The sequence below is a fragment of the Triturus cristatus genome, chromosome 4_1 (genome assembly GCF_964204655.1).
Source record: "Triturus cristatus chromosome 4_1, aTriCri1.1, whole genome shotgun sequence".
Taxonomy (NCBI): domain Eukaryota; kingdom Metazoa; phylum Chordata; class Amphibia; order Caudata; family Salamandridae; genus Triturus; species Triturus cristatus.
Genome location: NC_140585.1, coordinates 387856736 through 387879854, shown reverse-complemented (window position 1 = coordinate 387879854; position 23119 = coordinate 387856736). Strand labels below are relative to the sequence as shown.

The window sequence follows — 23119 nt, the reverse complement described above, 5'->3', positions numbered from 1 at the left end:
TGAGGCTCATTTATTATATTTATGCAAAGGCCTTTGATGTTGTGCCCTTGTGGTGGAGACTGAGACCATGACTGCCACCCAAAAACCTGCCCACCAACGGGCCTCACCGCAGGGCCATTCTGAGGCTGGTTTTAGGTGGATTGCACTCGAAGAGGGAGCCCTCGGGTGGCTGGAACAGCAGCGCCACAACTCTGAGAAGGCATCCGCGTCTGTGGCAGCAGGCGGGGCTGTTTCAGGTCCTCGCATCTATGGTAAGCAGTGCTTTAAATGGGCCGGTACTGAGTACCGGCACTTTTATATTTTCTCCCCTTGAGTACCGGCACCTATCCTCGGAAAAGGAGAGTACCGGTACTCATAACGGCCCGGTTTTGATGCGGTTGGTGCTGCCCTCCTGAGCTCCATACTTGGAAGCTCTTTCTGCACGGCCTGCAGGACAGCACCTTTCAAACGGATCTGAAGCCTGGGCTGCGCCGGTTCAAAAGCGCCAGCTCAGCAGCTCGTCTTCAGTAGAACACACACCTGCGTGTGCCTGGAGTGAAAGGTGGAGTATCGCTGCAGGGTGTCTTTAGAGGGGGTCGGAAGGTATCCATAAAACCTAACGGGCGTGAGTGTAGGCCACATTGTTCAGGGCATGCAGCTTGTTAGCATGCCCACTGTTTTAAATGCCCGAAAATCTTCGCCCATCAACAATTTAAATGAAAGGGATTTGCATGAAACAAAATCCCTGCCCTCTAGATTAAATCAATGGATTTAAGCTTTTAAAAAAAACTGCCTCATTAGTACTGATTCGTCAGTGTGTCATTTATTAATGAACATTAGTTATATAACCATAAACTTAGGAAAGTACTATGTAAATAGTTAGACATTTTTAAAATGCATGCATATTTTTTGCATAAAAAGCTTAGAAAGGTAAAAAACATAGCCCCGCCCATTGACCCGCCCCTTACTCCTACCCCAATCCACTGCTTATTTTTGGTGAGTACCTGCACTTATTTTTTTCCATTTAAAGCACTGACGGTAAGGTCCCGTGTGATGTAGGCCTCACTGCTCTGAAGAACACCGCGGACATTTGCTTTAGTGTGGACCTGGAGTGGTGGGTTTTGCGCCCAGCTCTCCTTTTCTAACTGGATCACCTGGCTGATAACGCCTGCGAGGGATGGGTGTGAGTACCAGACCTTTAGGAGAAGGCGCGGTCCTGTGACAAACCATTCTCAACGCATCCTTACTTTTAACTTAAACATTTTGATACAACTCCGTGCTCACAAAAACAAAGGTTTAGCCCACTGGTCTTTATACTGAAGTTGTAAGTTTGAGTACTCTGCCAATTATTCTTTCAGACCACAAGCAATGTGTTAAAAAGCATACAAACTGTGAAAAAGGATCGACGTTTTCGGAAATATTGCCGAATGCGGATATAAACGTTTCCAAAAGGTTAGACTACCATCTAGTGGTGATTCTTGGTGATTGCAATTGTAAGCAAATTGTAGAAGGAACGTTGAACGCAAAAAATCAGATCGAATGGCATGAGGTCTGATGAGCGTTTGTGACACAGAAGTATCAAATCGCAGGGCGCCTCTGCACATCATGAAACAAGAACGGACTACAATACTGTAGCAGCGACTGATTTTCTTGAGTGTTATCTTTTATGTGCAGAGTTCTCTGCCCAGGTTTTGGAGATCTCTGCATGCGGAGATGTACGATCGTGTCCAGTGGCGGCTAGTGGACTATGAAAGTGGTATGCCAAACTATATCACTTTATATTATAAAAGGAATGAGCGAAGGGGGCAAGCCTGACTCCCGATGGGAATTGGCAGGGAGTTCTAACATTGAAAACATATTTTTTTGTAAATAGTGTGATATTGATTTAACTGTCAGCTACTAAATTTGTCTGTCATTCTTTTATAGCACTACTCATCTAAGAATAGGGTGTCAGAGTGCTCTCATCACACAGCGAGGCACAATAAATCATACGAGTGTGTAAATCAATGCACAGGAAATGTTACACAAGACATTGAGTCTTACAGGGTGTAAGAATCTCATATCATCCAAACTTCTAGACGTTGTATGTTGAGTTAATGACTGGGAGGGACATATAGTTAGAATATGAAACGCATTGCAGTTTATTGTAATTGTCTGTACTAACGAGACTTTATCACTTCTCAAAGGAACTCCACTTTGCAATCTTAGAAGAACAACAGATTGAGAAAAAATCAACCCATCACATAGTTTGCATGCAGGGCCTTGATGCCAGTAAATGTATCACTGTACTGTATTAGAAGAATTTCAATTTATAAACTGGAACTAACAAAATCATCTCCATGTCAGAAGCAGTAGCCCACTTACTTAGCTAGACATTCTGTGATGTGCATTTTACACAGTGTGCCTTGCAGCAGGCACATTAATCCTCTATAATACTTTGAGTCAAAACTGTGAATGGGTAAAACAAATAACTCCCAGAGCTGTGTTAATCAGTAGTCATCATTTCCAGTATAATCCCCTCAAAATTGCTGGGCGGACATAGACCTCTGCATCAGATGTCTTAACCCCATAAAAAGTTCACAATGCAGCCTCTTTGTGACCAGTTAGGTAATCTGGAACAGATTTACTGTCAAATATGTGCTTGGTGCCAATTTCATTGCTGCAGATTTATTTTGAAATACATTTGTAAATGGACTGTCCCTCTAGGTTTCAAGCTCTGGCCCTCATAACTTAAAACCCCTTTCCTTTGCCACACATTGGAGTAATTTTTTTTCCAAATTCACTTAATTCAGCAATAAGGCAAACAAAGACAGAACAATGAGTACAGAATATATTTTTAAACGTGTACAGAAGCGCAATTGTCAAGCATGATGAAAAGTTATAGGAAACATTTTTAAATGAAAACATACTGTAGGCAACATTGGCAAATTGTGTCAGGCTTCATTTTAAAGCAGTTTTAATTTTCAGTTGTTGCTGTGCCCGTTATAGTGGAATTATTTCATAGTTTATTTACTTGCGTGTTTCTGCACGTCTTAAATGGCTCCATTCAGTCTTTCAATTGCAGCGCCAGGAACGTGCTGATCACAGCCCTATCAGGAATCAAATTAGAGAGGAGTGTTAACCCTCGTTTCTCTCCTGCTCTATCCTGATTCCTGATAGGGCCTGGGATTTTTTTGTCTTTCAGCCCGTGCATGCATCGATTTTCAGACAAGCTGCGCAACAAAGAGCATGCGCAGCTTGTATAAGGGTTGCGAATGCGAGAAGAGGACTGAAATGAAAAGTGCTCTTCACACATGCGCAATACATGGTGCTTAATCGCCCATGCCCTGTGTTGCTCCTCTGTGCACTTCCGTTGACACCTGCACAGAAATTAAAACAAAGCGAACTGACAAATCTGTTGGTTCGTCCGTTTGCATTTCTGGAGGCTGGAAATGCACAGAGTAGCTTTTCTCTCCTCGTGCATTCTGTATTTTATTTGCAAACATCTATATTTTAAAAAAAATTCGATCTAAGAACTTGTATGACATAAATTAAATCAGCCTACGCGTTTCGTCCACACTTGGGCGTCATCAGGGCTCAATATTTGTGTAATGTCAATTCTTTCCTCAAAGATATTCCTCAGTTTTTCTGCTCCTCCCATGCATGGCGGATTATTTCTCATTAATCGCGTTAAGCCATTCTGTACGTCAGCGCCGCAGCTGGTCCACAAATTTCCGTTGCGGCGGCACATTGAGCCCTAATGCCAAACTTTCTTTCTCGTGAGTAAGCATGTTCTGTTTGGGACAGGCTCTTACTGGCAAATGCAGCGATATGTCTCCAGGCATTTGGCTGTCCGCTGTGCTGTGAAAGGATTGCACCCAACCCGACAGGGCTAGCATCAACTACAACCTTTTTATGTAGTTTGGGATCAAAGTAGGCCATTTCAGTGGCACTCTCAGTGGCTTGCTTGATGTGTTGGAAGCACTACTCCCACTCTTGTGACCAATGAAATGATATGTTCTTTTTTGTTAGTTCTCGTAATGGTGCACTGACCATAACAAAGTCTCATATGTATCTCGAACAGTAACAGGCCAGTCCAAGAAAGGATCGTAACGTAGAAATGTCTTTTGGGGGAGTTGCAGTAAACAATGCTTGCACTTTTGCTGGAGCAGGTTTCATACCCCCATCAAAAAAGACATGGCCAAAGAATTTGAAGCTTTTCTTGTGGAATTAACATTTGCCGGAGTAAGCCCTCAACAGTCAAACTACATACTTGCATGAGAGCCTTGTCATGTTCTTTTAGTGTGGCTCTGACAACTACTATGTCATCACTATAGTTAAATGCATTTATTACAGCCTGTATGTTTCGTCGAATAGTCTTGGAATACACCACAACTCAGTTCAGTTAAAATAACTTTATTCGATTCTTGTGAATCATAAAAGTATGCATATATACAAATATAAAAATACAATTAAAAATATTTATGAGGAATGAACATATTTTCTGCAGTAATTATTATTATACCAGCAAGACTCAATCAGTTTTAAAATTCTCCCAGCCTTCAACAACACATTTTATACATATTATTGATTCATAAAAGGACCTACAATAAATATGAGATTTCATTCCCTTTCACAATTCATAGCGTTTTTGGATTGAAAGTGCTATTCTAATAAAACTAAACACTGCAATACAGATTTAATCCGTGGATAATGATTTCAAATGATCAAAGCCCTCCATATAGGAGCAAGGCCAAATGGTTTTCAATAAGGGCTTTATAAAACGTGCTCTAGGGTCTGCATACAATGAACAAAACAACATAAAGTGCATTGTGCTCTGTCTGGCCAGATTATTACATGGGCAGGGGGTTAGTCTCTCACACCAACCAACCTGTTTAGGATAGGCCACTAAAGTGCAATGTGCCGAGTCTTAATCTAGTCATTAGGAAACGCGATTGTGCATGCAGGGTAAAAGACAGGTAAAATTGCTGATGAGTTGGCATCCCACCATCCGACATTCCCCGATCCTGTTTAGACATACCTAATTCAATACGGTGTGCATTTTTAATAACCATTTTCCAGTTGTTCGGCATAGTTTCTGGGTTATTATAATATTCTTCTAGTCCAATCTTACAAGCGGTGTTCCTTACATATGATAACCAAGGGAGTGACATTGCATTGTCCAAGTTCATACAATCCCTAAGTATACTCCTAGAGAATATTAGGTCTTCTGAGGACCAGATTTTCCCCCATATGAAGAGTGGGCCAATATTTATCCTGTCTTTCACAAATTCCAGGCCCACCTCAGAATGGCAAAACAGTGTTGGTGAACTACTAGGAATCATTAATAATCTTTTTAAAAATGTATTCTCTAAAATCTGAATCTGGTAGCTCTTATGATAACCCCAGCTCCAAAGGTAGCTACAGATAGAGATTTTGATTTGTATAGAGTTATCATCTCTGCTACCGGCTTGTGTCCCAATTTACAAGCAAAACGGAAAATCCCCTCTATTATTCTACTGGTCTGTTGGGCCCTTACAGTAACAAGGTCATCCAAGTTTAATTTACTATTAAAAACAAAACATTACCTAAGTAAGTAAAGCTGGGCCCCTTCTCAATAATTTTTCCCTTCACCATGAATTTCCTAGTTTTAGTTTTCTTTGGGCCACAGACCATAACAAATGATTTGCTAAAATTTACTTTAAGGTCCAGGGTTAACATAAAATCAGTGAAAACAGTCAGGGCTTTTTGTAGGCTATTGGCCGTCAGGGTCATTAGGACTGTGTTGTCGGCGTATGATAGCAGGGGGACCAGTTTGCCATTTATTTTTGGAAAATCCAGTTGTTTAAGCAGGAATGGCTCTAAACCATTTGTGTATATAAGGAATAGGAAGAGGGGCCAGGATACATCCCTGGCGAACCCACTCCGTAGAGGCAATCGGTCTGGTCTTCTCACCTCCTGGCCCGAAACGAACCGCTACAGAAGTAGACTCATGCATCCTACGTAGTAGGGTGATGAGGGGTTCTTCAAAACCCATTTCCCCCATCAGCGTCCATAACTTCCCCCTAAAGACTGTGTCGAAGGCGCTGGACAAGTCCATGAAGGCCAGGTGAATCGAGACCCCCCCTGGCCCTCATGTACTTGCCCATAATCAAGGATAAATTAAGACACTGTTCATTTATTACCATCCCCTTTCTAAAACCATATTGGGTATTGGCTATCAATCCCGAGGCATTTGCCCACGACTCCAATCGTGCCAAAATCACCCTCCCATGACTTTACAAGTGGCATCTATTAGGTAAATTAGCCTAAAGCACGTGGGGTCATTCCGGTTTCCTTTTTTAAAAATTGGTACTGCCACTGCTTCCTTCCATGATGATGGAATATGTCCAACTATTACAGCTTTAAAACGTTAAGTAGTAGGGGTGCCCATAATTGGAGATTGCTTTTAAGTAGATCTAGAGGAACCCCATCTGGAACACAACTCAGTCGCTTCTAGCAAAACAAACCAGTAAGCATGGAAAAGTTTGTAATGTACCTGGATTTTTGTTCGAACTCTAAATGGTGAGATCCTTTATTTAAGTCAAGTCGAGAGAAGAACTTTGCACCTTTCAGTTGAGTTATCATATCGCAATGTGCCGACCAGGATATCTCTCTCAGTGGCTTTGTTGGTCTGACGCATGTTAACGCATATGCGTACAGCGCCTTCATTGTCTCATTTGGGCACTAATACAATGGTAGAAACCCATGGTGTCGGACCAGTGGAGCGTTCAATAATTTCATATTTAGTAATTAATTAAGTTCCTTTTCAACAGTGTCTTGTACGTGAAACGTAGTTTGTCTGTGTCTTTGAGCAACAGGACAAACATCCTCATTTATGTTTAATTTTACTTTCATTGTTTTGGGTTTTTCTAGCCCATGAAATAATGAAGGAAATTGATTTACAATTTGATGATGAGCATTCATATTGTAGTTCATTGATAACAGTCCCATATCCGCTGTTATGTTATGTTATAATGGCTTATAAAGCGCACGGCAGCCCTAGCAAAGGGGCGTCCCGGCGCTGAAGGCAGAAAACTGCACAGCTAGTGGCCAGAAGGCAACTTACAACAGAGGGAAGAGGAATGTTTTGACAGCTTTACGGAAAGGCAGATAGGTCTTTATACTGCGGTTGGCAGTGGGGAGCGCGTTCCAGAGTTTCGAGGCCAGCACACGGAAAGAGCGCCCTCCAGCATGGACACTCCTCACCCTAGGGACAGCCACAAGATTCAGTCCTGTAGAAAGAAGTTGGCGGGAGGGGATGTAAAAAGTATGCAGATTAGCCAGGATACATGGAGATGAAAAAGGGCCTTGAACTCAATGCGCTTGGCCACAGGCAGCCAATGGAGGCAACAAATGGCATCAGAAGTAGTACACCTCCTAGGCAGGCCCAGGAGAGCTCGAGCCGCCGCAATCTGAACCCTTTGTAGTCTGACAATTTCAGACTGGTTGGCCCCCAAATCAAGGGAACTGGCATAGTCTAGTTTTGACATGATCAAAGCCTGGACGATAACCTGCCTGATTGGGGGATCGAAGAAACCCAACAGTGGTTTGAGCCCCCGCAATAGCCCAAAACAAGTCCCTGCCACCTTCTTGGTTTGGGTACAAAAGCTAAGGGTGGTGTCAATCCAAACCCCCAGGTTTTTTACCACCTGTTTGGGGGCAGGTGCCAGCCCCAGTGTGGCAGGCCACCAGAGTTCACTCCACAGCTCTGAGTCTCTCCCCACCAGCAGTATCTCAGACTTGCTGACGTTGAGCTGGAGACAGTTGTCAGTCATCCACTCTGTGACGGCCTCAAGATCGCTCCGGAACTTACAAGCATCCCGAGTGATGTCGTCGGAGAGTGACACTACCAACTGAGTATTGTCTGCATACGATACTACCATGAGCCCTCTGTTCTTAGCCACCGTCGCTAGTGGTTGAACATACAGGTTAAAGTGGGTAGGGCTCAAAGCTGAGCCCTGTAGCACCCCCTGCTTGGTGGCATAAACTCTGGAGACAAAGGGAGGGGCGGCTAGCTGGAAGGACCTCTTAGAAAGAAAGGAGGCAAACCAGTCAAGGGCGGAGCCCCCTATGCCCACTACCTTCAGACGCCTCAGCAGAATCTGGTGGGAGACTGTGTTGAACGCGGCACTGAGATCGAGCAGAATCAGTGCCGAGGTATGACCCTCATTCAGAGCCCATCTCAGATGTTCGGTAAGAGCAAGAAGAGCAGATTCCGTGCTGTGCCCAGGGCGAAAACCATTCTGAGAGAGGTCTAGTATGTTATTTTCCTCCAGATACCCCGTCAAGATGGTATTGACGTAGGCCTCTGAGATCTCAGAGACCCAGGTCAGGAGGTAGATGGGACAGATGGGACGTGCTTTAGTATTAAAAGCCAGCAAAAAGGCACTTGAAGCTATTCCTTAAAGTACATGAATAAGTGCTTGTACCACATTCTTCTTACTTTACCTTGTGGCTATAAAGGATCCATGACTCTTTTTAAGTGCGTCGAAGCAGCCCATGTGTATACATTTGTCTTTGACTTAGTAAGTTGTGGTACTGGAGACAGTTCTTGATACTTCTTCTCAGGCATGATATTTATCGACAGACCACTGTCAAATATGAATGATATCAAACACCCATTTATTTTTAGAGTAATCTTCGGACAATGTTTGAATGTGTTTGATTCTTCATGTCGATTTTTCTTCATTTTGAGTTTTTTTCTCACATTTGACCAGTCGCACATGTGCATGCCTTTCTGAGGTAAACATCGACATTGCATGATTATCTTTGTTACTTTCATTACTGAGACTGAGGAACTCTTTGGCGATGATTTAAACAACGATCAACTTTGTTTGGTATCAGTTCCCCTCAGTTGATGTGACAGCTTGGCCTTGTTGGAGCTCGTCGATCATCATTGGGTAGCGTTCGGTCAGCCAGTTTCTCTTCACGCTGTGACGCACTTACTTTTCTTTTCACCCTGCTTTACCATAGCCAAGACATGTTTGTCCAATGGTGGGACATTTACCTTCAGGTGGAAATGATAATGCACACCTAATCTGTAACACATTCTTGTTTTCTTTGGAGACATTGCTTTGTGTCCCTCAGCCTTGTACCTTGGCTTACTTTTCAGGCTCATGACTGATGCACTTTGAGCGCCTCCGGCCTCCATGTCTGTCGCTTGAAGATCAGCACATTCTTCAGCATGAGCAGCCTTGAGGACTTGTTCTAAGCTCAGAGTTTCCTTCAGCCTTCATCGTCAAAAGGAATCTGAAAGACATCCGTCTTTTAGTCTGAGGCTAGTAGCTTCCTCGTCATTAAACTACAGTGATTCACTACAGCATCTAGTCTCTCAATAAATTCATCAATGGTTTCACCTGGTCTCTGGTGTTCTTCACTGAATGTGTATCTTTCGTAATCCACATTTGGCACTGGATTAAACGGGACCTTTAAGGCTGTTTTGATTTGTTCGTAGGTTACTTAACCTTCTTGTGGTATCTTTTTCATGGCTTCTGTCACCAGCCATGTTCCTCCGATACTTTATAATCTTTTTATCATCTTTTTCGTCTATTGTATCTATGAAATCTTCAAAAGTCTATATCCATTCAGTCCATCTATTGCCAATATTGTGTTTTTTGGCAGTATCAAATGCAGTTGGCGGTTTTAAGATTGGAGTAGTTGTATATACATTGGTGAACAGTAGTGGTCTCTCAGGTGCTTTGTCTGGAAGTTGATCAGGCAGAGCTTCTATAGCGCCTTGCGACGTGCTGGCTGCGGGTTCAGCCTTACCAACTTTTGCCGCTTGGATCTTGCCCTTGCTCTCCATTGGAGCTCTTTACTTAATGGCTGTCTTGGGAGTTGTTCTGGGTCCCTACATGATAGCTTTGGTGGTGGTCTATTTCGTCTGGGGTCAACTCTGCATGCACAACCCCTGACCCTCTTCTGTTCTCACTCCACAGCACGCCGTTGCATAATAAATCGTTATTCATTTCAGTAAGTAGATAAACCTTGTATTCTACTAATTCATGAAAGCAGATAACGTTATAATTTTTTGGTCCGCTTTGTGCTTAAATGTTTCTTCACAACCACCTAGTTAATCTCTGCTTCATAGCACATAAATTTCAATTTGATTTGTACTGAAGTATCGTTGGGCACTGCTTTTGTAACCTGGTTGCATCCGCCTTTAGTGTTGTTACTCCTTATAGCATATGGCATTAATTTGCGTAATGGTGCAGGACCTTTTATTTGTAGCCATTTCGTTCAGTTCCTGGCCACCAACATGTAGACTTTCAATATTGTTTTCTTTATCTTCAAGCGTTTTATACAGGCACGCATTGCACTGAGACTTCACATGTGCCAACGTTGATTGCACACTTCGACTACAGCACACGTGGCACGCACAAGCAGTTTGCTGAACTATGGTAAACTCTCTGGAAGAGTGCTTTCAGTGTACAGACTTCGGATCCCCTTTCTCGTAGCCAGTGATAGCGTCTTCCCAACCTATGCATTCACCAATAAGTACTCCACACACAGAGAGTAGTTTTAAATGTCTTTATTCTGCTGCGTATAAGTCATAACTCAACATCCAATGCTTATGTCACAGGCCTACGGTGTACAGTGCGAACCAAGAGAGTTCCAGGGTTCTTTTATTACGGGACAGTACACTATTGTCCAAGCTATGACATCTTATATCAAAGATACAAAAGCATTATTGAAAAAACTGACAACTATACAAATGCTTCAGGAAATATGCATGTGCATGATTTTTGTGAATGCACTCTATACTTCTATTCCCATAACAAAGGCATAGAAGCAGTGGAAAGGGCCATTATAAAACAAAACGAAATTGGAGCAACATAGTGTTTTTATTAGAGCTGATACACTTTTGTTTATATCTCGGTTGTTTTCTATGGCAAGAAATTTTTTTTCTCCAAAAGAGTGGAACTTTGATGGGATTTACAGAAGTACCAAGGTTTGCTAACATTATCATGAACAAATATGAACTTGAATTCATCAGCAACGCCCAATAGAACAATAGTCTAGTGCTATACCTGCCATGTATTTATGACATGTTTTTTTTAATATGGAATGGTTCATGAGAAACCCTAGAGATGAACATATTTGATCTGAACACCAAATATGTCAATATACACACATTTGATCAAAGATAGTCATATACTATTTCTAGATGTTATGGTTAACAGTACAGGATTGGAACTATTTAATTCAGCTGTGTATAGAAAGCCGACTGACTGGAACAATGGATTACACTACCTCCGCTTTTACCCAGAACCTTTAAAAGAACATCTTCCTTATTTCCAAATTATGAGATTAAAAATAATTCAATCTAATAAAAGTACATTTCATTGGAAAGATCAAATAAGAAAGAAAAACCAGGCTTACATTTCTATCTAAATTTCCCACCTATTGTGTAAAGATCATGCACATCATCAATAAACGTTGGGAAATTTCACAATAGAAAGAGATTTCGATGGTTCGTTTAAAGAGAAATCATTATACGTTTATCAACGTTGCCATAACATGAAAGAAATCTTAGCTAACAGACAAAGGAAAAACTCTGCAATAAAATATAAACGGCCATTAGATAATGGAACTGCATTCATTGTAATAATTTTATTCCATGGGAACACTGTGGTACATCCACATCATAGCCACACACTTGCATTAAAACATTCTTTAAATTGTGATTCAGAAAATTGTATCTAGGCCCCTAAAATGCCCTAGTGTCCTTCAATACATAGGTGAAACTGAACAGAGAATCAAATTGAGAATCTCCAAACACAAAAGTAACATCTGCAGTAAACACTAGAACTCCAGTGTGGCATCCCATTGGATTGAATTACATCTTAGCATTTCACAACTTCGATTTCACGTCCTTGAAATTGTAATGATGAAAGCAGACATGGATAGCACCAAGAGACTGTTGCAAAAGGAAATATTTTGGATTAAATTATTAAATACACTCCCCTTGATGAGGATAAATGATAGACTGGAAATGTCTTGTGTTTTCTTAATCTTGTTGATGAACATTTATTGTTTAGGTCAGCGTATTTTTATGATTTGTATTTTAATGATTTTTTTATGACATTCTGAATTTATAATCCTGTATCATGAAAAGATAGCACACCACCAGGACGCTTTATCATAATTGTTTGCATTTACCTAGCATTTGTCATATTACAGTCAGGTTAGTGCAGGGGTCTTCAACCTTTTCTTAATTAATAGCTACTTTAGTTCAATGAAAATCATCCCGAGCCACTAATATTATTGGTGTTGTAATAGTGAGCACATCAGACAAGATTACTTTTAATGGCTACCTTATACAAGATTATCAGCAGTGATCACCTCAGTGCATTAGGCAGGGTTGCCAGCAGTAATGTAAAAACGGATCCGTCAATTTGGAATGCCTTTACATGGGCACTTCATATTCGCGGACACCAAGGTAATATTAGTAATAACTCTCCCCAATGCCAAATTATTTATCACTCAAATAGTGGTTTTAAATACAATTTTAGAAATTCAACTTTTCAATTTTGATATGCATACATTAATTCAGCCAAGCAAAGGTAGTTCTAATTTAGTAGGCTGGCCTGCACATAGGGTAGCTACCAGTAGCTCATGAGGTTACTCGTTGGAGAAGCCTGGTTTAGTGCATGACTTGGCATACTCTTCAGTTCATCTTTGTAACATGGCGGTCATTTGTATACTGCAGTGAGGAGATCTGACTAGTGCTTAAGCAGTAGAGGGTCATGTGCACGTTTTGGAGAGAAGGTGTTATTTGGAGCTGTTCCGTTGGCGAATATATATATTTATTCAACTCCATGACTGGTGTTTCACTTGAACTACTACAATGGTAAATTTGGAAGTAGCAGCATAACTCATATTGATGAGTTCAATGAACAACGCAATGTATGTATGATCTAAACACACTTTTTGTGTTCACCTTTTCAACATGGCGACTGTGTTTTTAGCTCCAGATAGGAGACTAGACTAGTAATTGACTAGCAGTGGGTCACATGCAGGTTTCGAACAATGGGCAGCATATGGCAAGTACACTGGCAAACATACATATTTATTCAGCTCTACGGCCAGTGTCTCGAATTAATTACATCTGTTAACTGGGTAGTAGCTGCATTACTGACATGGGTGAGTGGAGCGAGCATTCAAATGCAGGACTGTTAGGACAACGGAGGATGCACTTTGAACCAATTTGTGTGAGATCAACTTTGTTGATTAATTTATGCAAGGTATGCCATTCGTTTGACGTATTCACCGTGCGTGGTTTCAACTAATCACGGTTGAGAATAGGGCAGAAATAGCTATAAACCATAAGATATTTTCGTGGCGGGGACTTGGTTACCACAGTCTTTTGTCTTTTGAGCTGCCTGCAGCAAGTTCTAGCATTTAACTACAGTGTAGACTTCATCAATGAGTTTTTTTTCTATTGCGCCTGTGAAATGGTAGTTTTTTACATTGTGGTCTCTTCAGTATGCTATTTTTCAATGTAGCGTCTTTGATACTCCTATATGATTTGTTCTGTTTTCAGTTCTTCCCCAGAAGAAGGGCTAAAACAGACCTAAATGCATTGAGGACATGTTGTAATGTAAAGTAAGAAATAGAACGTTTCAAAACTAAATTTCTCTTGAAATTCCACCTTGGATCTTGGTTGTTGACCTTTGAAAATGGATTAAATAATGAAAAATTGTTTTATAATTTAATTTACAAGATTGGATTGAGGCAGAAAAAATAGACATCATAATGTTTAAAAAAATTGAAACACTTATTTTTGCATCATTCTTTATTTGGGTTAAAGCTTGGAAAAATCATGCAATAGTGTGCAGCGGGACTTCTTCCAGCTGTGGAAGCAACTAGTTTTGTGGGCAGGGAATCACCATTGTGACATTTGTATAGTCTCCAGTCTCCTCTGTTGAGGATTCGCAGGCATAGTTAAAGAATGAGGTACATTGCATGCAGTGGTTAGTTCTTATTGGCTGATTAAAGATCGAGGACGAACATTTTATGATGATTTGCTTGTCCTTGCAACCGGTATTACAATTATAGGCACAGACTTCCATTTTATGCAGCTCACTTGACTGTGAATTTGCATGAGGCGAATAAAATCACCGTAACTAGGGCGATATACACATTAAAGGAAGAGATGGTCTTGGATGATCCTTGGCATACTCAAAATCCTGAGTCTCCCGACTATACCTGCTACTCTGGGAGGTATAGACTAGTTTTTTGTTTTCATATTGACTGATCATTGGCTGGTGCAGTGTTACTCATACTCCACTTGTTTGTTACATGCAGCAGTATGTTTAACTAGTCCGTAGGGCTTAATCGGCAGAGCAGCAACAGCTACGTATGCTGTGGGTGCGCACGAGGAGGGCGGAATGGCACTATAAGACCAAAGTTGCTCAAGTACAGTAGATGTTCAAGACCTACTGTGTAGAAAGAGAAATGGTTAATTCACAAACTCTTAGGTGGCAACTCTATGGTGTGGTCAATGTACAGACGAGCTACTCGCTTGGTCCTCCTGGTAAAAATTGAGCAGGAATTTATTTACCACTATAAGGATAATTAAATAGGAAAAAAGTCCATGAGATGAGGGGATGGTGTTGGTCTGTCAGGTTTTTGTATTTAACTGTCGAACATTATATCGAGCACACCCGTCATACAGCGACTTAAATTACATTCCTTCGATACATAAACACTTGTTATCATGGAAGGATTTTTTAAACTTTGTAATATGGCAGTTCTCGTCTTTCAATTCCCATTTTCCTATACCTGATGTTACCAGTTGCTACAACTCTTGTATAACCACATTTGCAATGTGTTCATGTAATAAAAAGATTGCTAAATTTGTATTAACATTTCAATGGGTTGCTTTATACTTAAAAAGAATAATTACAACATGGCTGGATGAGCTAGTGCAATCCGTGTGAATAGAGCATTATTTTGGGATGGCATTAAATACTGGAGTGATGTGGATGACCTATACACTAAGATCTAGTGTGATCCATCGATTTTGTGGCGGAAAGCACAAAGAGAGGCAATGCAAGCCCGGGCATACAACCCCCTCCAAGACCACCCCGTGCAGTCCTCCAGATTCAACCTGAGGTTTCCCCAACTGTAGGACTGATCTGGGATACACAGGAATGAGAAGTAACCTTTTTATTAGATTAGTGTGTATGTCTAGATCTCTTTTTTGCAGTGACACATTAGGTTTTACACAAACCATTACCTGTGATAGGTAAAACACATGTGTTATTATAAAGTGGCGCACCTCTGCTTCATTGCAAGATTAGATTATGGTCTGTAAAGGTTTGAATAGTGCAAGCTGAATGTGTTTATTTCCTTTAAGGGACATTCGTATTTTTTCGAAACTGCCGGGGTCCATTTGTATTTATGTGTGCTCAAATGTAAAAATATCTAGGTAAAATAACACAAGGTGTGATGTGTAATTTGTCATTCCTTGCCTTTTGTCATTAATTTCTGTGTAATTCCACCCCTGCTGGTCTTAGCCAGTACACCTGCTGCCACCAGCAGTCCACAGCTGATTAACTCCCCCCTCCTTGTTCCACCTCTTATCCTGGACTAACGCTCTGATTAAAAACTGGGCAGGTAGATGGCTCTGAGCAGGGGGTCTCTTTCCTGGTTGCTCTTTCCACCATGTTCACATTGATGCCGGGGATTTGGGAACTATCCTGTGAAAGCTTTGTTTTCATGGTTCCTTACTTCACGTGAACACCAGCACCGACATGGTGCTGGATTACCTGGAGGCAACATTGTAATACTGCATATTGTGTAGGATTATTGTTCCTAATTTGGTAATCCTTGACATATTTTCATATATTAAAATATGAGGTACCACAATTGCCTGATATTTTTCCACTCCACTCTGGTTCCGCCAACATTATAAGGAGGCGGTAGATGTTTGCCGACTTCTTAACTTCGTTAGTTGACTCCTCAGCGAGCTAGTCAATATACAGCACACCCTCTTAATATTTACTACAAAGGCCCCATAATATTCCACAATGACATGAGTACATAATGAATTTCTTCTACACCTAAGTTCCAGTATTAAGTGGGAATAACAGTTTCGGTCCCATGTTGGAATATGCACCTCCTGTTTTGCCAGTGGTGGTTGTGCGCCCTCACACATCTGTCAGGGCCATTGGTCAATAGATGGAGGGAAAGGCGGAGAGTGTAAGAATTCTCAAACATGCTCCAGTCTGATCACCAGAGATACCCGTCAAAGGTATCACCGAGCAACGGCATAGGGAGATTGTCACCAGGAGCAGCGCAGCTTCCATCTGTCTTCTTCTTTCTCGATCTGAGCATCCATCTCCCACCACACAGTACCACACAGTAAATCATCCAGACTAAGGAACCCAAGTCTTGGAGTGACATCATTCTACCTAGGTCTGGTACAGTAGATCATCAATTATCACACAAATCACTGAAGTGAAAAGCTCCCAGTTATTCCAGCCCACAGGAACAGCTTGCAGGATTCTTAACCCACTTTGAGATGCAAGAAGGGCAACATTCTGCGGCAAATCATGTTCTCGGTGTCTAGTGCCGCCCATCCTCCATGAGCTGCACCCACCCTGGTGTTAGGATACCAATATATGTTGGAACAATGGATGACAAATCTCAGCCTTGTGTGTGTCTGTAAATAGAGTATTGTCTGTTTTGTGAATTACAAAAAGCCCCCTAGAGCTTGCAATTTGTTTACTTTGAAATATCCAACGGCCGTACCCTATTTATGTTTAAGGCAGGATGAGGTTAACTAATGAATCTAGCTTTTGCAAGAGAATGTACATTCTTGGCTCCTTTCAGTTTGTTATAACTTTAATACGTTTTTAAATCTATACTATCGTACTGAGTTGTGCAGGTGGTCGGCGCTGGCACTCATTTTTGGGATCCGGGACTTCGTTTTCATCATCAGACTGACATGCAAGAGAGAAGGGAAAAATGGAGAAAGTTGCAGAAAGAGAAAGATGGAAATATAGTGACAAAGGGATGGTAAAAATTTAGCACAACTCATCGAAGTCCAAAGCCTAACGTGCGTTTAGTGCAAAATCGCAATCAGCAGAGCAGATTATTAAAATGCAATTGTCCTATCAACTGACACGCTCTCGGTAGAAGAGACAATTGGAGCCTAATGCTTAAAATACATACAATTTACGACAGTCTATATAGAATTTCTGTCAGTAAAAGTGTGTGGAACCTAATCATGTGACATAAACTTTTTACTTTCAGCAAAAACGTATCTAATGAGCAGGATGGGACCTTCTCCTAGAGGAAGCACAAGGCGTCCTTGAGGAGAAGCTATCACTCTTAAATACAATATCAAGATCCTTATTCTCCCCAAGATCCACTTCCTGTTGCCAGTACTGGAAACGAGGCTACGCTTTGCAGAAATGTGCAAATGTACTATTGGCTTCTGGGCTTAATAGAGCAATTAAACTTTGCATGCATATTTGAGGCTAAAGGATACGTCAGATTAATAAAAAAAATAACTTACATATTCGATTATAAAATATATTGCTACATACTGTGATATTCGGAGATATATATGAATAACTGCAGTATATAGGAATATACGATTGTTTTCTCATGGAGAAAGTAGATATGAAAAACATGATTGTGGGAGGGTAATGGCTAAGAAGTAGAGGGTGGAGGAAGATAGAGGCATTGGGCAGAATCAACATTAGCCACTGTTGGTGCTCAGAAACTCTGACATTCAGTACCACCAGTGGCTGACTACTAAGAAAAACTTTGAGACCCTGCACGTATGTTTTTACTAGTTAGTCTCTGGTTCCTATAGTACCTATATTACACTTCTGTTTGTACCATCATAATGAAATCACATTAAAACTGTTGAATAGAAAACCTAATTGTTTGTTTTGTGCTTCAATTGCAGAAAAGCGATTGTTTAGACGATGTCCAAAATCAGGGGAGGTTGTCACCAAGAATCCAGTTGTGCGTTCTAAAAGCTACAATAATCCGCTCTTGACCCCTGTGGCCGAGTACGAAGCAGAGAGCGTAACGAGTAATGGCACCGGAATCAGAAGGCACTCTGTATCGGAAATGACCTCTTTAATTGACATGCAGAACTTCTCCAATTTGACCACAATCATGGACAGTGACTCCAAAACGTCAATGACTGCTACCAAAGGCCAGCCCTCAGGAGACCAGGAGAGACTCCTAACCGGTGCAACGCATTCGCCCAGCCTAGCAAACGCGTCCGAGCAACAGCAAGGACCGTACCACACTCCAGACATGCGGGATGAACAGAACAGTGCATTCAAGATCCACAGAGACTCCACTTTGGTCCCAGCTCCTTCCTCCAGTCCCGAAACTATAGTGGACCAGATCCTGGAGTCCATTGACTCTGACTCCGAAGGGATCTTTATTGATTTTGGACGCGGCGGTGCAAGCTCCTCAGGGTATAACCTGGACGTGAACAGGCAGAGCATTGTGTGATGAATGAGGATGATGAAGTGTCCTTGTTTATTCTGTTTTAAAGACTCAAGCTCTCGAGCCTCCTGTGATACCTGCTCACTGTTCGTAATGGCTGATTTCCAGCAGAGGGGATGGTAGCTGTCAGCACATCCTGTATTTACTTAACGCTCTGCACAAACAACACACTGGGCGCCTGCTTCCATCCCTTTGTTGATATTTTAATATTTTTTTTCATCAGGTTACTGTAAAAGTATAGAGTATTCTTGGAAGATTGATATTGTCAGAGGAGTAATACATTTGCTGCCTTTATTTACTGAATTCCATGGCATCGTTGCAGCAGAATGAAATGTTTTTAAATCCACTCCTGGTTCCTTTTAAAAAAAATATCTTGTCTGTAGTCCAACATCACATTAAAGGAGAGCAGACTAACTAAACCTTTTCAGAAAATGGAGATGTAGTGTCAGCACCGTCCCACCGTTCTTCATTGCTATTTATAGCCATTTTTCACATCTTCTGCATTGCAGGTTTTAGAAGTGACCATATTTTCAATTTTAGCTAAGTTCTGTGAACTGATTTGGGGTACAACAAAATTAAGTGAGTTACTATGTCAAAAACAAGAATGTGTTATTTCAAAGAACGAGTCATATGCTTGCCAAGCCAATAAAACAAAATCAGATCAGAATTTGGGGTTTCCTTCAAAGCAACCGATTTCGAAATTGTGATTTGTCATTGTATAGGCTGTGGCTGGTTTTGCTAAACGTGTATATTTTATAAAGGTACAATTTATGGAGTTTAACTATTTTACAGTTACAGATTAATATATTCCTGTTCCTTCCAGATGTGTTCTTTAGGCATGATTGAGGTTTCCGTTTTTTCAGAGCATGACCTGCCCATGAGCGCCTTATCTCTCCTAGAGCACAGGATCCCCTGCTTCTCTGCGCCTTTTATTTATTACAGCCACCCACCTTTCGTAGGATACTTCCACCCCCCTATCATAAGAATCAGTATCAGCAGGGCTTTAAGTGGGATGAAAAAACTCGGGGGTCTCAATGGGGCGTGGCCAATGTAATTAAAGGCATGGCTTAAAAACACGCAAGCTGAAAATCTGTGCCCAGCATAGTGTGCCGCCCGACTTGTATTTTGCTGTTTCTGTCTCTGCATCCAGATATATGATACAAGCAACATTATACCTACAAGCCACGACTATTGGCTTTGTCAATGGTTGTTAGTTGCATAAGATAAATAAGCAGCCAGGGGCGGCTGGTGACATTTGAAAGTGGTGGGGCGCAAAGTTTGTGGTGAGTGCGCGGTGGCGAGCGAGCGTAGCGAGCGAGCTCCAATGTTATAGGGAGGGTTGAGTATAATACTGTACTCCGTCCTGGTCACCCATTGGCACTATACAGAACGCTTTGCATAGTTTTGATGCATTTCTTTCAGGTGACATTTAGTTGCGGACGGTGCATCCATCAGAACAATAAATGACAGAGAGGGGAAACGTGTTAAAACGTCGGGTGGGCAGTGGGTAAGTATTGTGTTTTAGTAGCATGAATTGTACTAGGGTACTTGCATTTAAATTGGCAAAACAGACCTATTCTTTCGGCAGATTCTGTCGATTAACCGCTAGCGCCGAGACACCTTCGGGTAAATGCGCGCTTTATAAAATACAGTTAAAAAAGCAAAATGTAGTTATTTGAAGAAACAAAATTATTATTTATAAGTTTCTTGCATTTCTTACTCCCACCCCTGCATATAAAATCCAGTAGACCTGCTCAAATAGAACCTTTCAAGTGTAAGCCTCCCAGTTGTAACATACAGACAGGTCGAACACAATACACACATAGATGTAGGGTGAAAGAAAATGCATTTTTGGACGTTTTCGCACTTTTTTATTTCGACATGAAAAACATTTTTCCATATGGATAAACAGTGCTTGAAATGGAACAAGAGAAGTGCAGGTACTCTGTACCAGAGTACCTGCTTGTTTCTGAGAAGTGCTGGTACTCTCCAATTAAAAGTATACCATTCTCTTGAGAAGTGCCGGTACTCTCTCTTCCAAAACAAAAAAGTGCTGGTACTCCGTACCGGATAGTACCGGCCCATTTAAAGCACTGTGGATAAATCCATTCACGTACACCTTTTCCATACACTTTCCCTTTTTGAAAAACACCACTAACTTCACTGCCAATGCTACCGAATAACTTTGTGGATGTTAACCACTTTCACAATAGATACTCCAGTGGCACTCGTATGGGAATATCCATTTTCACTATGACTACACACACTTACGACATTTATTTTCAAACATCTACTACCCTCAAAGCAGGAATCCCACCTTTCATTTAGAATTCCTCAACTTCACTTCCACTCTTTTTACTACATGAAAGATGTCCTCGAGGGTAACTAAAACTAGAAACAAGGTCCTTAACAAAGTTAACACCACATGCACAAAGGCAGAATGACCACTGCTAATAGTTCAAATCAAACGTGCACAGAAGGAACCACGTGACATACACCAGCGGCGGCCCGGGTCACAGTCAGGAAACCTTAACCACCCTAAAATAAATTAAAAAACACTTACCTGACCGGTGACCGCCTCGCCTTCTCCTGGCCCGCGTTGGCGCCTCTCTGCTCCTTCAAACGGTCCGGAACACCGTGACGCGCAAGTGACTGGCAACCCGGCCCTCAGCCAATCCTGGCGTTGCAGCAGCGCCAGGATTGGCTGACGGCACCGCCTACTCCTCGCCCGCCGCCTGCCCATTAGGAGACCGAGGGGCTCCTAATGGGCATGCGCAAGGCAGCAAAAACACAAGTACGCATGACTGGGCACGGAGTAAAATAATAAGCTCCATGCCCACTCATGCGCACTTGTGCTGCCTTTCCCATATGTGTCTGACAATGATGTCAGTCAACATGACGCGGACCGCCCACGGTCCGACGTCATGCTGACTGACATTCACAGAGGAGGGAGAGCTGCGGGCGCGAGGCGCGGGCTTCAGAGGAGAGGGAGAGCTGCGGGCGCGAGGCGCGGGCGGGGGGGCTACGCCCCCACGCCCCAATGGACGCACCGCGCCTGTAAGCAGCAACTATGGCTTGTATATGATATTGAAAAAGCTTCCACTTAAAGACCTGGTGACACCACGACGATGTTGCTGCTCCTGCGTTTTTTTTAAAAAAAGAAGGAAATCCAGAGAGAAGATGACTCTCTTTAAAGGGTTTCCCTTCCCCTGCAACGCTCACCTGCCATGAGGGCATGTCGTTTCTTCTTTACTAGTGAGAAGTGAGCAGTCTGAGCACGGTCACATGATGTGCCTGCTGTCACTGCAGTCTGGAAAAAAAAGGGACCGCCTGTGCCAGGGCACAAAACCGAGCCCGATAGAGACCTGTTTGGAGGCCCCCTTTAAAAAGGTGCCGGCGCTCAGCACCGGTGAGACCCGGCCCACTTAAAGCCCTGGGATCAGTGAACTGTCTCTATATTTTACACATTTTTATATAGCTCTGTAGGAGATCTGTAAGCTAGATCCCCAAACTGTTCTGCTTTTTCTGTGTCTTTACGTTCATCTCCGCTTGGAATCTGGCGAATTAAATGAAGATGAAACCCCAGGTTAGGAAGGGCCACAGTGTTGAGATAATTATCAGTTGTCTGCAGGCTGGGGTTAAAAAGGGAACGTACGACAATTAACCTCTCTTCCTTCAAAGTGGCCACAGTATTTTCTTATTTCAAATTCATGATTTCAATTACCTTATAGCTATACTTCAAAAGCAAATGCTGACGTCTTAAAAGATGAAACGGTAAATGCAGTCAAGTATTGAAAGTTGCACCTTGTGAATGATAACCGAGACCAAGAATGGCTTTCCGCACTACCTGGCGAGCGACCAGCCTCTGCAGAAGTGTGGCACTGTGGGGTGAACCTCGGTCGCTTTCACCTCCGCCTCATTGAATTCAGCATCATCCTGCAGTAACAGGAAGCAAGGCTGCTGCAGCGTTCATTTTGACTAGTCAGGCACTCGTTTCTATAGTACCAATGTTACATTTCTGTACATGTGAAAATATACTAGTCATAGAGGATTAATTACCATTATGAAAGTTTAAACCTTTGGTGCCCTAAGCACATGTTGTTTACAGAACGGCAGGCAGCACTTTGTCTGCAGGCTCTAGAGTCCGCCCTCTTGATGTGGATGGACATGGATGGACGTGTGTCTGTCTGGGTCTGCAGACTCTAGAATCCGCGCTCTTGATGTGGATGAACATGGATGGACGTGTGTGTGTCTGGGTCTGCAGACTCTAGAGTCGGCGCTCTTGATGTGGATGGACGTGTGTCTGTCTGGGTCTGCAGACTCTAGAGTCCGCGCTCTTGATGTGGATGGACATGGATGGACGTGTGTCTGTCTGGGTCTGCAGACTCTAGAGTCGGCGCTCTTGATGTGGATGGACATGGATGGACGTGTGTCTGTCTGGGTCTGCAGACTCTAGAGTCGGCGCTCTTGATGTGGATGGACATGGATGGACGTGTGTCTGTCTGGGTCTGCAGACTCTAGAGTCGGCGCTCTTGATGTGGATGGATCTGGATGGACGTGTGTGTGTCTGTCTGGGTCTGCAGACTCTAGAGTCGGCGCTCTTGATGTGGATGGACGTGTGTCTGTCTGGGTC

The 23119-nt window shown here is 42.3% G+C and overlaps 1 protein-coding gene across 4 annotated transcripts in view; it reads left to right on the top strand.

Moving 5' to 3' along the window:
* PRR5 (proline rich 5) overlaps positions 1 to 19153 on the top strand; it is a 559320-nt gene extending 540167 nt beyond the window's left edge. For all 4 annotated transcript variants that reach the window (XM_085652445.1, XM_085652446.1, XM_085652447.1 and 1 more), the window contains one exon: positions 17930 to 19153. In XM_085652445.1, the coding sequence (XP_085508571.1) occupies positions 17930 to 18492 (563 nt within the window). In that variant the 3' untranslated portion in view covers positions 18493 to 19153. The remainder of the gene's footprint in view (positions 1 to 17929) is intronic.
* Positions 19154 to 23119: the final 3966 nt, after the last annotated feature.